The 15,560-nt window shown below is 40.6% G+C and overlaps 1 protein-coding gene across 4 annotated transcripts in view; it reads left to right on the plus strand.

Moving 5' to 3' along the window:
* The window catches only part of IL10RB (interleukin 10 receptor subunit beta), a 147,942-nt gene extending 139,187 nt beyond the window's left edge, over positions 1-8,755 (plus strand). For 3 of the 4 annotated variants that reach the window (XM_069074922.1, XM_069074919.1, XM_069074920.1), the window contains one exon: positions 7,183-8,755. In XM_069074922.1, the coding sequence (XP_068931023.1) occupies positions 7,183-7,302 (120 nt within the window). In that variant the 3' untranslated portion in view covers positions 7,303-8,755. Of the gene's footprint in view, positions 1-4,763; positions 4,829-7,182 lie in introns of those variants that run through there. The other variant, XM_069074921.1, reaches the window with a different exon arrangement.
* The last annotated feature ends 6,805 nt before the right edge of the window (positions 8,756-15,560 follow it).

The raw sequence follows: 15,560 nt of genomic DNA on the forward strand, positions 1-15,560 counted from the left end.
ACATTCTGGCGTGGTGAGGGCCACGTGAGCATCTACATGAAAAACTGACAAGTCAGTGACCAAAGACATGTTCCAGATATCTTCCCATAATTCATTGCCCCAGATTTGTTTGCCATGAATTTCCCAATTTTGATTTTTCCACATGGGCATCCATGTAGCTAACCCATTAGCTACTGCCCATGAATCAGTGAATATATGACACTGTCCTCCTTGTTCTATTTTGATGGCTTGATGTACTGCCATAAGTTCAGCATATTGACTATTTCCACCTATCCCAGTACTTTCCAAAGTCCTTCTAGTACATGGGTTATAGCGCACTGCTTTCCAATGTCTTTTTTGGCCCAAATATTTTGCTGTCCCATCAGTAAACCATGCATGTCTCTTTTGTTCTTCAGTTAATCCATCATATCCCTCATTCCATTTTACAGAGGACTGTACCAACTGTTGTTTTGGCTCACGGGGTGTGTCATTCCTTTCAATTTCTATATTTGCTACAGATTCATGTAGAGCAGAGACTCTGCTTTTGCCTGTTTTTACTCTATTTTGAATATACCACTTCCATTTTATTATACTAGCCTCTTGGACATGTTCAATTCTGTGAGAAGCTGGGGTACTCATTACCCAGGTCATAATCAGGATTCCAGGTCTTAATATCACTTCATGGCCCAGAGTCAGTTGTTCAGTCTCCACCAAAGCCCAATATACAGCTAACAACTGTTTTTCAAAAGGTGTTTCCTACACGAAAATCCCAAGGGTACATTTCAGCTTTGTTGTTTTTGCCATAAGCTCCAGTTTGCGTAATCATCTTGTATAGTCACTTGTAATTCCACTGGACCATTTTGCATGGCCCACAAATCTAGGGCCAATTGTATGGCAGTCTTGGCTTCTTCAAAAGCTTTACTCTGCTCAAGTCCCCAATCGAATTCATATTTCTTCTGAGTGACTCTATATAAAGGTTTCAAAATCTGTCCCAAATGTGGAATGTGGTGCCTCTAGTATCCAAACAATCCTATGAACTTTTGGGCCTCCTTCTTATTGGTAGGGGTAGGAAAATCTTGAATCTTTTGTTGGGCTTGTGGAAGAATCTCTCGTAGCCCCTTGTTCCATTGTATACCAAAAAATTTTACATTTTGAGCTGGTCCTTGAACCTTTGCAGGGTTAATTTCCCACCCTTTAATTTCATATACTCAATTAGAAGGGACAAACTCCTCTCCACTTCTTTTGCATCTTGTATCATGATATCATCAATGTAGTGGGTAAGCTGTACACCAGGTAGCTTTAATTCATCTAGCTGTTCAGCCACAATCCTGTGACAAATAGTGGGGCTAGGTATGTACCCTTGTGGCAAGCGGGTGAAAGTATATTGTCTATGCTGCCAAGTGAAAGCAAACTGGTCCCATTGTTTAGGGTCTGTTGGGATGGTGAAGAAGGCATTCACCAAATCAATAACTGCATACCAAGTCCCATCACATTTCTGGATCCTTTCTATTAAGGTGATGGTATCTGGAACAGCAGCATGCAAAGGAGGAGTCACCTTATTCAACTCTCCATAATCCACGGTCATTCTCCACCTCCCATCTGATTTTCTTACTGGCCAGACAGGATTATTCCATCTTGTGGTTATAGGGACTAACACTCCTGTTTCAACATATTCCTTTATAGTAGTGGTAATTTCATCTTGCCCACCTGGCACATGATACTGTTTTAAAATAATTACTTCAGAAGGTTCAGGTAAAGTGATTGGGTCTATTTTCATTTTTCCCACTAAAACTGTATTAATTCCAATCTTCCTTACAGCAAATTGATATCTTCCTTCAGGTAAATTCAGAGTCATACCTCTCAATATATCTATTCCAATGATGTATTCAGGAATGGGTACAACAACCACAGTATATTCTTTCTCGGGTAATCGTCCAATTTTCATTGTTATTCTAACTTGTCTGGCTGATATTTCAGCCCCTTCTAGACCTGTGATGGTAATAGGAGTTCCATGTTTAAACTTATCAGGGTTTCCATAGATAAGTGTGGCCTCAGCCCCAGTATCAAGCAACGCCCTAGTCACAGTAGTTGATCCATTCTTCCAATATATTGTAAAACCAATATGGGGTCTGCAATCTCTCCTGTATATTTCTTTAATCTGGGCTGGGGCTTGGCCTATCTCCTATTCTCCCTGAATGTGAGGCAAACTTGGATACAAAGATTCAGATTCAGGAGTACCTGCAGGGGTGGTTCCTGCTTCCCTATTAATTCTAATGTTAATTACCTTTTCTTGGTACAGCTTATCCAGCTCTTCAGTTGGAATACCATCTATTCTTCTAAAGTCCACCCCTGCTCTCAATAGAGCAGTAAACAGTTCCCTTCTTGTCCATCTATTTTGTCTCTGAATCCTTTGGCTGTTTACTCTTCTCTCTTGAGGCAATTTATCTTGTCCCCATTCCCCTAGGTCATTTAATTGTGAAATCTTATCCAGCACCTCTGAAAGAGGGTACCCTATTTCTCCAATTAATAGAGTCAGAATTAGGTGCTTATATGCAGGAGGAGCCATCTTCACTATGATATTTCTATGAGGAACTCCTAGAGGGGGGTATCATGATATGCATTTGCATCTCCAATCATGATAGCAGTTTTCATTACCTCCTCCTTTAGCTTTCTCATACAATCTCTAAGTGAGTACCAGGGTCTGTCTCCACCAGGCAACACAGAGTCAGTAGGATATTGCTTTTTGCATCCCTCTGCAGCTAAAGCTAACAGATTAGTTCTGTTGATGCCTCCTCGCATATGGTGATCCCTAAAATCTTGGTGTACAAAAGGATTCTGACTGATACTTATGAATTTTAAGCAATCCACAATGTCCAGTGTTATTCCTCTGGCACCTTCATCAATGATTCTTACTATCCAAGACACTAAAGACTCTCCCCATTCTTTGGGTGAATCTACTCAATATATCAGTAATCTCCTGTTGAGTGAAATCCTCAATTATCTCCCTTGACTCTGTTTGGCCCTGGTGGTTCTTCTGTCTTCTTCTTCGTATGGGGAGAACTTCTACATTAGAAGACTCCTCATCTACCCTTGTTCCATTCTCCTCACACACATATTCTCCTGGCAGCTGTCAGGGCAACTCTGCCCAGCCTGTACAAAAGCTGCATGCACATTCCTTCTGCTAGTTTTTTGCTTCCTTTTAGCTACACGAACAGTAGCTTGTTCCTGGATCACCTGAGTCCCTCAAGTTTGCTCTTCTGAGTGCTGTAATACAGAAGAATCCTCAGGCAAACCAGCTGACTCCCTAGCCATCCCAGCTCTTTCCTCCAGCAGCTTATCCCTACTTTTACACATAAGGTGATAACTTGTTAGCAGGACCTAGCCTCTCCTGTACACTCCTGCCAGTTCTTTGCCTGGTTCTATGGGTATTCCTTGCAAACATCTTTCCAAATCTCTAGGTTCTCCCTCTTTTAGCCTTGGTTCCCACTTTTCACAGGGCCCTGTGCTTTTGGCCCATTCTCTGGCTAGAGAGGAATAAGGCAAATCCTCCCATCCTGGGATAGCCATTTCTCCCTCTAAAGCCCCCCTGCTTCCAAATAGAGGCCTGACATTTTGTGATCCCACCCTCGTCACCAAATGTATTTTGAGTTGTTTTCCTTTAGCAAAGCCAATCCAAGAACTGTGTTGGCAGCCACCCTGGGATGCTGGGTGCTTGCTGCTATAAATAGCATCACGAACAGGATCTCCAGAGTAAAAGGAAAGCATGGTGGCTGGGATAATTGTTTGTTTCCCAGTTGTGGTAGCTGTGATTCTGTGGAGCCATGCAATAGTAGAGAAGAACGGCTGGCATGCTGACTTCACTGAGCTGAGAGCAGGAATGGTGAGCCGCCTGCATCGGGACCTGGGCAGAAGCCAGGAGCAGCTGCCTCCTGCGGGAGGAGAAGGAACTCAGAATTTTGGAATTCAGCCACAGGACAAGAGAAGGACTGTGTGGCAAAGCAGGGGCACTGAATGTGTTTCCTTGCTACATCCCACAGTTTGGGACCCAGGAGGAGGATGGACTTGTGTCTGTGGTGGGTGGGATGAAGGGCCATGGACCCCCAAGGACCCCACCCTCTTGGTTTTGTTGCCCAGCCCCCTCTCTGGACTTGGAAGCAGGACCTGGAGCTGTGAGGAGAAGGACACACTCCTCCACCCAAGAGAACTTTATTTGGACTCTTGTTTTGAATTGAGGTGATAATGCAATATACTTTGTGTTTGTTTAAGGCCTTATGGCTACCTTGGTAACTTTAGTCATGTATCTTGAAAATGTGAGCTAAGAGATGTTTAGTGCTAATTCAAATGTTAATTGTCTATGTTATGGGCATGAAAGATCTTGGGGCTGAATGTTATAGGAATGTAAATTTTTAAGATCTTCCCTGCCCCTAGGTTTAGTGCACCTGAAGCCTGTGGTGGGAGGCTTGTTTTATAAGGAATGCCCACACCTTGGTGCTTTGTGATTGGGCAGTGGGTCAAGAGGGTTGTTACATTCTCTGACCCAGGAGAAGGCTATATTGATGTGAGGCTTTGTTTTGGGGCTCACTTTGAGAAGTGTTGTGTGATTTGACCACATGAGACTCTGGGCAACCGTTGAGAGCTCCCCGGCTTTGAAAAACACAGATGTTGATGCTTCCCCTCTCTGGTAACTGTGATTTGGTATGGATGTAATGGTTGGACAGTTTGGAGGCCTGTCTGCTTGATATGTTTTTCTGTTTTCTTGTAACTTCTGTCTGTATACTCTGAAGTTCTGGGTGCTGACTTTCCCCTGAACAAGGCAAATGGTATGTTTGATTGATTAAAGTAAGCTTGCTAACCCCCCCCCCCAAAAAAAAAGGGTTTGCTCCTCCACCTCCACCTCAGCTGCTACCGCTACCGCTGCTGCTGCCACTACCGCTGCTGCTGCCACTGCCAATCACTGCAAACACTCTAGCTTGGCTTCCGCTTCCTTTTGCCCCACCCCTTCCTGCTACATCAGCAAGTCCAACAGGGCATGGAAGATCTTTAAATCCCATAACCCTTACATGGACCCAGATGGCTCTGGAGGAGAAAGGGAGGCTGGTGACTTTGCACAGCCCTCCCTCACTTAAATCCAATTCACCTGCATGTATTGGCATCACCTCCCTGATGCCATGGTCCTCTTCAAGAACAAAAGACATACAATAACAACAAGAAATTTGGCAATTGCTAAAGATTGATAAGAGGTAAGTGATATGCTCAATATGAGACACATAAAGATGCTAAGGAAAATTTTTAGTGATTGAAATAATAACTGATCAAAAGATTTAGGATCTTCTATACATAGCTGGGTCTTTTCCTTTGGTTTTTCCTTTGTTTCCCCAATCCTTAACACAGTGTCTGGCACATAGCAAACACCTAATTAGTGCATATTGCTTAAACAAAACCTACTAAAGGAATGAACTTTATAAGGGGGTGAAGACCAAAGGGCCTCAGGAATGAGCTTTGAGGATTGAACAGCGAGTGAACCCACTTGCTTGTTGCAGTCTTCTACAACAAAGCGAACAAAGAACAGCAAAGCAGAACCAAATGAGGGCCAGAGTCCCCACAGAAAGCATAAGCTAATTGTAAGGTGTGCACAGAGGAAATCCTGCCTAGTCTGGTATTGCGATTTTCTGGCAGATGGTGCTTTCCTTAAACAATTGCTGCAGAAGTTAGCAAGCACTGGTTCCTCTCTCCTCTGCCCCACCCCAAGGGGCCACACTGAGGCCAGGGCAACAGGTACAGATGAAGGCTGAGTGAGAGGATTATGGGAGGAGTTTGCCCTCACCACCACCTAGAGAAGATATCTAATTCCACTTCCTCCAAGCCAGTCAAGAGTATATTTCTCAGAACTTTAGTGTGAACCTACTGGCTCTATGAAATGTAGAAAGTCTCTATTTATTTTCCCAAAGTTCATTTGTTGTTTGCCTGTCTCTTTGAGTCAAGAAAAATCACAAGTGAAAAATCCTTAGTTGTATTAAGCCAGATGTAATTGCTGCCATCACCCTAGAACCATAAAATTTAGACCCTTCCTTCCTGTCTAGCCCTCCAAGCACCCAGGAAGGGATGTAGGCGATCTTCTAGCTCAGTCCTCTCACTTGACCAATGATAAAACTGAAGATCAGGGAGGTCTCAAGGTCATACAAGGTAGTAAGAGGCAGAGTCCTCTGACCTTATCTGACCTGACCTCTGACCTGAGTCCAGTGCTCATTCTATTGGGTTGAATTTCTAAAAGAATTTTTAAATGGAAAATAAGAAACTAACCAGGAAGAGATGGAAAATGAAAGAAATAAAGGAAAAAATTAAGAAGTTTTAAAATTCTTAAATGTTTCTACATACAGACCATTGGATGGTAAAGGAGAGATAACCATAAAGAATACAAAATATCACAATCATTGAGCTTCAGAGTTGGAAAGAACCTAAGAAATAGCATATTCCAACCTATTCATTTTACAGATAGGAAAACTAAGTTTTAGAAAGATCAAGTGATTTTTCCAAGGTCTGAAACTAATCAAGGTCAAAGCTAATAGAACCCAAGTCTCCTGAATCATGGTCTAATGCTCTTTCCACCATGTCTTGTAACCTTAGTATTAATCACACAGCATCCTAATCAGGTCAAAAAATATACTTGACTTTCAAGAGTAAACATTTTTGGAGAAGGTAGGAGAGGCAATCAGGGTTAAAGTGACTTGCCTAGGGTCACACAGCTAGTGTCTGAGGTCAAATTTGTACTCAGGTACCCCTGAGTCCAGGGCCAGTGTTCTATCCACTGCACCGACCTAGCTGTCCCTAAAAGAATAAACATTTTGAATATGAGATTTATCCTAGAACATGTAGCAAATCTGTGGTAAACCAATTTAACAAATTAATTATTAATTAACAGATCTTGGGGCAGCTAGGTGGCGAAGTGAATAGAGCACTGGCCCTGGAGTCAGGAGGACCTGAGTTCAAATCCGGTCTCAGGCACTTAGCACTTACTAGCCGTGTAATCTTGGGCAAGTCGTTTAACCCCAATTGCCCTGCCTTCCCCCCTCCAAAAAGAAAAAAAATTAACAGATCTCAATATTTTCAGACAAACTACTTCTGATTATAATCTTAGTAAGCCTTAATTTAAAAAAAAAAAAAGGAATGGATAAATGCATGATTTTACTTTTTTTTCCTCCACAGTATTTGGAACAGCCTTCCCACAGCATTTCATTTCTCTTGCCAGTACCTTCCAGTGAGAGTGAATGCTTTGATAAGTTAAGTGTCATAGAAGAATCTGAAAATACTGGCCAGGATCCATGATCATGGATCCAGGACCACAGATCCATGCAACTATTCAACGGAAGAATTGCAACGATCCCTACTCTCTGGAGAAAATAACACCTAGTTGGTCAGAGCACTCAGAAAGTTTGTCCAGTCTCATCCAAGGGAAGAACATGTGGTGAAATAGAGTTAGGCCTTCAGATCAAACCCTGACTCAAGGGCCTTCCTTCCATAACTCAATTGGTCATAATTTGGCAGAAAATCCTGCATTATGGTTATTTCCCACTTGATAGGTTACTAATAGAAAACAAAAAGGGTGCTTTGAGATTTCTCTTTCACTAACATACTTTTTGATCTAACTGATGCCAAATAAGTGACAAATTTATGTAAAAATAAACATTTGAAGGAATGAATACAACTAAGAGCCTCTGAAACTCTAACTAAAAATATGCTGTTCTAGAAGGTGGAGATCCTCAGTGCAATCTAAGAAGGTCTAAATAATGTTGTACAAAATACTATTTTTTTCAAAAAAACTTTTTTACTAGGAATATTTTTATATTTTTGTTCTTGTAATGTGAATAGTGCCATGTTAACTTGTATTCCTCTTTAATTCAATGTGTCAGTGTCATTATTTGTGTAATTATTATAAGACTGAATAATTCAATTTTTACTGACATTTCCTGCTTCTCAGGGTTGTTTTGAGAATCCAGTGAGGAAATGTCATAAAATGCTTGTAGCCACGAAACATTATATAATGAGTTACTGTTAAATGTCTGTTTACAATATTTTTAAATGTATTTGATTTTGAATCTATAATGAAGGAGTTAAGAGAATTAAGAGAAAAACTTTAGTCACATTTCTCCTATTAATTTGCAATCTTAGGAACATGGCTTTCCATTCCTTTGCTCACTCTCTTCCCTATTTCTGAGAATACCTCCTGCCCCTAACTTGCAATCCTTGCTTATTTGAAATGCTTCTTATCTTTCTAAGTTCAAATATTGCCTGTTCCATGAAATCTTCATAGATTTCAGGTCTATGCCAAATCTCTGAAATGTCACAGCAATTTGTTTATATATTTCATGCACATCTCTATTTTGTGTTATATTTATTTATGTACAGGTCATCTTTATAGGGCCTCATGCATAGTACATGTAAGGGATGATTTCTCAAAAGTGAAGCCTCCTCAAAAGGCTTAATAGTTTTTGTATTATTGAAACACTATTTCCTGCCTTTTTTTGTCTCTGGGCAAACTTGTGTAACTGCCTTTTTTCTTTGTTGCTAGGGAAGATTCACACAAATAGATTGTGCCCCCTGAAGACCAGCCAATAATGGGATAAGGGGAAGGGAGTTAGGGAGGGGAGGCTCCAGTTAGAGTATAAAAGGACTTTGTTTTCTGGAATCAGTTTGTTCTTCCCTGGCCGGTGCCATGAGTGCAAGGAGGGGGGTACTCTTTCTAATGAGAAAGTAATAAATTCATTTCTGCTTTCAGGTATCTAAGTCTTTGGATTGATTTTTTGGTAGTGGTCTCTGTCCCACACATACATGTCCTATAAACCTTTGTGGAATGATGTGTTAAAAGAAATCCTTCTTCTGGACTTAACCCTTATTAAATGAAGCAAATTCAGGAAGTGAAAGTTAACAGATATTTATTCAACTCACTGAGGTAGAGGAGCATTGGGAGGGCCAGCCCCCAGTCCAGTTGTAGTCTGCTTTTATAGAAAGGAGTAAACATCTTCCAGGGCAACTAGATGGTGCAGTGGATAGAGCACTGGCCCTAGAAACTGGACCTCAGTTCAAATTTGGCCTCAGATGCTTACTAGCTTTGTAACCCTGGGCAAGTCATAAGTCTGTTAGCTTCAGTTCCTTATCTGTAAAATGAGCCAGAGAAGGAAATGGCAAACCCCTCCAGTACCTTTGCCAAGAAAACCCCAAATAGGGTCATAAGGAATCAAATATGACTGAAAAAAACTGAATGATAAAAATTCATGATTCCAGTTCCAGCACTCTTATCCATTGATACTATTGTGGGATGATAGGTGTTTCAGGAACCCCAATAACCAGAGTCCCTGAATTTCAGTCTGGAAAGAATTCACAGACCCAAACAATCTTTAAGTCAGGATGGTATAAGTTTATTGTTAGGCTTTACAGCAGGCAAGAGTTCTTAGGGAACCTGAAACCTTAAAGGGTTACAGTTAAAGTTTATAAAGGATAATCATAGTAAATCAGATGTCAGTTATGCTAACTAGGTGAGTCAGGGCAGGATTAGGGAGGAGTTAAGAGAATTAAGAGAAAAACTTTAGTCACATTTTGGGATCAGTTCTTAAAGGAACATGTATTTTTAATATACTGATCAGGTGTATTGCCCAGAATTCACTGGGAAATAGCCCAAGGAGGGGGCTGCCTGGAGGTGGGGTTTTAGGCTTGAAAAGTCACTGTCAGCTAACGGTCAGGGCTGACCAAGCTGCCACCCATTAATGAAGTGTTTGACAAAATGGATGTTGGGAGTTTAGTATATCCCAAGCAAACAAGGGATTCAGGATGTGTATAATGAGCTAGGGAGTATATATATGACTGAGCCTTGGAAATATATGATATGTATGACCCCGCACACAGCTGCTTCAGCCAGTACACAGCTGGGTCAAACTACTAAATACTATAAGTGCAACTGGCCACTGTATCAGGAAGAAAGATATGTATTTTGCTAGGGCATGCTGCCCTTGAGCTAGAGAGAAACTGCCTGAGACAGCGTTTTGAGGCTAGGGAGAAATGTGATTTACAAACTGAGGTTCAAGCAGAGGCACCCAACCACCCCATCAATATCATACAGTCAGATCTGTAACTGCAGTAGGACTGACTGGCCTAATGATCACCAGCCTAGAAGTTTTGTTTCTCCTCAATTTTATCTGGTACCTACAGGTAGCCTTAGCATAGAAGAAAGGTCAGTGATAATAACTTTTAATAACCTCAGGGTTATTAGCTTTGGGTGCTACTTTTTGTCAACACAGTTTATCTTCCATCACTTTTTTTTTTTAAAGCAATTGGGGTTAAGTAACTTGCTCAAGGTTACACAGCTAGTTTTTTTTGGTGTGTTAAGTGTCTGAGGCTGGACTTGAACCCAGGTTCTCCTGACTCCAGGGCCAGTGCTCTATTCACTGCACCACCTAGCTGCCCCATCACTTTCTTAATAGGGTAACACTCCATATCTATAAAATGAAAGGTTTTGGCTAGATGATGTCTAAATCTCTTCCAGCTTTAATATTTAATAATTCTATGATTCATAAATCCAACTTTATTCCACACTGCCTGAGATCTAGGAAATCAAGCTGATTATCTTCAAGTAGCCCACAAAACCTGGGTAATCAGCACAGATTTCTGGACTTCTATTGGTACCCATGACTCCAATAAGGTAGGTTTGATTCTTTACTGACTTTCTTTATTGACTATCTTTACTGACTGTCAGAAATTGCCTGGATAGCTTGGAAGTGCTAGATAAAGTGCTGGACCTGGAGTCAGGAAACCTGAGTTTGAATTCTGCCTCTGAAACTTACTATCTATGTGACCCTGAGCAAGTCACTTAACCCCTGTTTGCCTTTGTTGCTTCATCTATAAAATGTGGATAACAATAGCGCCTACCTTTGCAGGGGTATATACAGCTTCACAAACATCTTAAAGCCCTATATAAATGCTAACTGTTATTAAGTTGTGGAAGAGAAGAAATTCTAGGTAGTTAGGGTGGTAGGAGCTTCATTTAAGGAACAGCTAGGTGGTGCAGCCTACGGAGCACTGGGCCTGAAGTCAGGATGGACCTGAGTTCAAATCTGCCCTCAGACACTTACTAGCTGTGTTAACTGGGCAAGTCACTTAACCCTGTTTGCTTCCGTTTCCTCATGTGTCGAACTGATGAAGTCTGAGGGAAGTTCAGGGACCTCTCAAGGACCAGAGTGCAGGACAGGGTTGCCTGAATTCAAGCATTCTTTAAGTCAGGTTGGCAAAGATTTATTTTTAGACTTTTCAGAGAGGCAAAAGTTCTTAAAGAACCTGCAACCTTAGAGGGGTACAATTAAAGTTTATATAGGACAAACTATAATAAAACATGTGCCAAATATGCTAGCTAGGTGATGTGGGGCAAGATTAGGATGTGGTTAAGGAGTGGTCGGTCCTTAAAGGAACATGCACTTTTTGTATCTACTGTGCAGAGTACTACCCAGAGTTCATCTGGAAAAGCCCAAGGGGAGTGGGGGGAGGCATAGGGAGGCATGGTTTTTAGATTTCAAGGAGAAGTCAGGGCTGACTGAGGATTGCCCAGTCTGCCACCAATCAATGCCTTGTCTGACGAGATGAATGTAGGGAGTATACATATGTCTAAAGTCTAGGATATACAGAATGAGGAGTCCAGGAATGCATATAATGAGGTAAGGAGTTGGTATAGATAGTCCAGTGGGTACAGAATATCTTTATGAACCAGTACAAAGCCAGTTCAAGCTAATAATTCCTACAGGTGTGGTTTGTTACTGTACCAGGAAGAGAGATAAGTGTTTTGCAGGGACCCACTCATGAGTAATTGCTAGGTATAGTATCCTCAGGCTGGGGAGAAACTGCAAGAGATAGTGTTTTGAAGCTAGGGAGAAATGTGATCTTGGAATTGGGATCCAAGCACAGGCACCTAAGCACCCCATCAAAATGAGCTGGAGAAGGACATGGCAAAACACCGTTGCCAAGAAGACCCTAAACAGGGTCGTGAATAGTCAGACACGACTGAACAACAAACAACTGCCTTTTTTGCTTTATCTTCTCAGCTATTGGCAAACGAGGCTATTTTAGACTTTCATCATTCTTAGGACTCTTTTTCTGTCACCTAGGGCTTTTCCTTACCCTTGTGGTGACAAGAGACAGTGTGGTCTACTGCTCACACCAGAGCCCCAGGACATAGTTTCAAGTTCTGACTGTTAATTTGCAGGCTGTTTGACGTTGGGGTGTCATTTAACCCCTTTGAGCCCCAGTTTTCTCATCTGTAAAATGAAGGGGTTAAACAAAAATGACATTTAAATTTTCTTTCAGTTCTAAATCCAGTGACTCCATGACTTCACTTAAGTTAGTAACAAGGATTCAGCAGAACCTCTCTCTAGATTTCTCTGGAGCAAGGCCACTACAGCTACAGTGAAATCTTGAATTGGAGGTCAGCTAGGTGGTGCAGTGAATAGAGCACAGGCCCTGGAGTCAGAAGGACCTGACTTCAAATCCAGCCTCAGACACTTGACAAACTTACTAGCCATGTGACCTTGGGCAAGTCACTTAACCCCAATTGTCCTGCCATCCACCCTCCAAAAAGCAAAAACAAGAAACAAACAAAAAAAGAAACCTTGGATTGGAAACAGCTCGGGGATCTGTCATGCCAGGTCCACATGGCTAGAACTGTAACTCTCAGCACTGTACCTTCCTGCACTAAGTGGCACAGTGCTGTAATGCCAAACAAAGGCAACTTCCCAAGGTTCAAAATACCAGCATAGGTGCTCTCCATTTTATTCAGTGATAAATTAAGAACAGAGAGAATCAACATATAGCATAATTCAAAATATAGCATTTACCAAGTGTGATTTAATCAAGTACTACCCCACCCCTGGACATTACATTCATTTAATCAGTCACAAAGTCCCTCTTCTAAATACTACTCCACCCCTAGGCTGTTCATTCATTTAGTCCATCACAAAGCCTTTCTTCTCAAATGGAGATTAGTTTCCAATCATAAGTAAAGTACATTCATTTGTTCAATCATGGAACACAAAAAGGCCAAAAGTTCCCCACCCCTGGATCACAATTGAATCAACCCCAGAGTTACAACAAGTTTAAGCACAGCACTTAATACCCAAATGGAGGTCTTTTCTTCATCTTGACACCAGGCAAGTTCTCAGCAATCTTTGTTCCTGGGGAGACAAAGCCTAGAAAGGCCACAAGATACATTGCCAGTGTCTTCATTAATCCATTCTCTGTCTACAGAACAGTCCTAGGACCCCTGAAAACATTAGCAAAACCCTCTTCCAGGATTTCTGTAAACATACAACAAGAAAATCCTTCTTCAGGGCTTCTGAACCAACAGAAAGGTTCCCAGACTCCTGCAACAACAGCACTGTCCTTCACCAGTGGACAGAATTCACTCTCTGTCTGCAGAACAGTCTCTGGAGCTCTGAACCAACAGCAAGGTTCAAAGACCTCTGCAACAACAGGACTGTCTTTCACCAGTGGACAAATCTGGCAAAACAACATCAAAACAGACAGACAAAGTACCAGCATAACAGCCATGTCTCCTCAGTCCTTGGCAGCTCTGGGTGGCAGCTCTCAAAAGTCCTGGGCAATTCGAAGTGGCCCTCAGCAATCCTCTCACTCTCTCTCTGCCTCCAAAGGTGATGCTTCCAAAAAGTTCTTCTGCCTCTCTCTTTGCTTGTGTCTCTCTAAATTTACGTCACCAGCCCCTCCCAGTTCAGCCCTCTCTTTTCATGTCAACAAGTCCATCCCACAAGTGGGATTCACAAGCTCTGGGTTTTAACACAATCAATTTGAAAACCAAGCCAATACAGGGGGATCTTTATATTCCACTACTATTACAAGTGCATAAGCTACTGAACCTGGAGTTCATATCCAGCCTTGGATAGTCACTAGTTGTTCCATCCTCTGCCTGCCTTAGCTTCCTCATCTGTAAAATGGGAATGATAATAGCACCTACCTCTCAGGGTTGCTGTGAGGCTAAAATGAGATAATATTTGTAAAGTATTTTGTAAACTATAAAGCACAATACAAATACTACTTATTTTCTATTTCTTTATTCACCAAAGAGAGCAAGGGCTAAGATTGTGAACCTCATATTTCAGTGACAAGGAATTCTCCTGTTATGTCTCTCAGATCTATGAGCTAGTGCTAAGAACAGGTGTCTCAGGTCAATGCCTGTGCCCTAGTGGAAGAGAGTTTTTCCTCTGTCTTAGTCAATGCCAGACTTGAACCTTTTAGCAGCACAATAATATTACATCCTATTCCTATATTACCATCTGTTCAGCCATTCCCTAATATTGGCCTACATCTACATTTCTAACTTTTTGTTTTTATATATTGATAAACTATCATTAATTTTGTACAGTTTTTTCTGTCAATAACCTCTCTATAATACAAAACTAGTGGTCCTAGAGAATCAAAGACTATAATAAAAATTGCAATGTTTTCTTACACAATTATGTAATGTGGAATTTTTAATGTGAAATCCTGTCCTCCCACAGCTCCTTCAAAATTTCTTGTTTTACTTTTTTGTCCATTTAGCTAATCTGATGGGTATAATATGATACCTCTGGGTTGTTTTAATTTGTATTTCTCCCATTATTAGTGATTTGATATCATATACATGATTTTTCATATGACTGTTGATAGCCAAGACTGCCTATTCATATCCTTTGACTATCAATTAGGGAATGGCTTTTGTTCTATGAATTTGACTCAATTTCCTATATTTTAAAAAATGAGATGCTTAAGAAACTTATGGCTAAGATTTTTTTCCCTGATTTTCTCCTAATTTTAGCTCCTTTAGTTTTGTTTGTGCAAAAATTTTTTAAATTTTATGTAACCAAAACTATCCATTTTACCTCCTATAAATTTCTGTCTCTTGTTTGGTTATGAATCCCTCCTTATTTGTAGATTGACAACCAATTTCTTGCATATTTCTCTAATATGTTTATATGTCATCCTTTATGTCTAAATCATGTACTGATTTTGAGCTTATCTTGGTATATCATGTGAGATATTGACCTATACTAATTTCCATCAGGTGTTTTCTAGTTTTTATCAAAGAATAAGTTCTCACCCCAATAGCTGGCATATTTGGGCTTATCAAAACTTGGATTACTATGTTCATTTACTTTTGTTTACTGTGTACCTAATCTATGCTATTTATTAACCTCTTTATTTCTTATACAATGCAAAATTATTTTAACAATTATAGCTTTATAATTTAGTTTGAGACCAGGAACTTCTAGGACCCCTTTCTTCTCATTTTTTTCATTGATTCCTTTGATGTTCTTGACATTTTATGCCTTCAGAAATTTTTGTTCCATACCCTTTGGTACTTAGATTGGTATGCAACTGAATAAGTAAACAAATTTAGGTAGTTTTGTCATTTTAATTAAATTGGATTTAATTAACCAAGAACAATTAGTGTTTCCCCAATTATTTATACTTGCTTTTATTTGCATGAAATATTTTCTAATTGGTGCTCATATACTTCCTATGTGTGTTTTGACAGGTAGACTCACAAACATTTT

Source organism: Petaurus breviceps, unplaced genomic scaffold, assembly GCF_028583685.1.
Source record: "Petaurus breviceps papuanus isolate PSGF00001 unplaced genomic scaffold, PetGlider_PUasm1.0 90897, whole genome shotgun sequence".
Classification (NCBI taxonomy): Eukaryota; Metazoa; Chordata; class Mammalia; order Diprotodontia; family Petauridae; genus Petaurus; species Petaurus breviceps.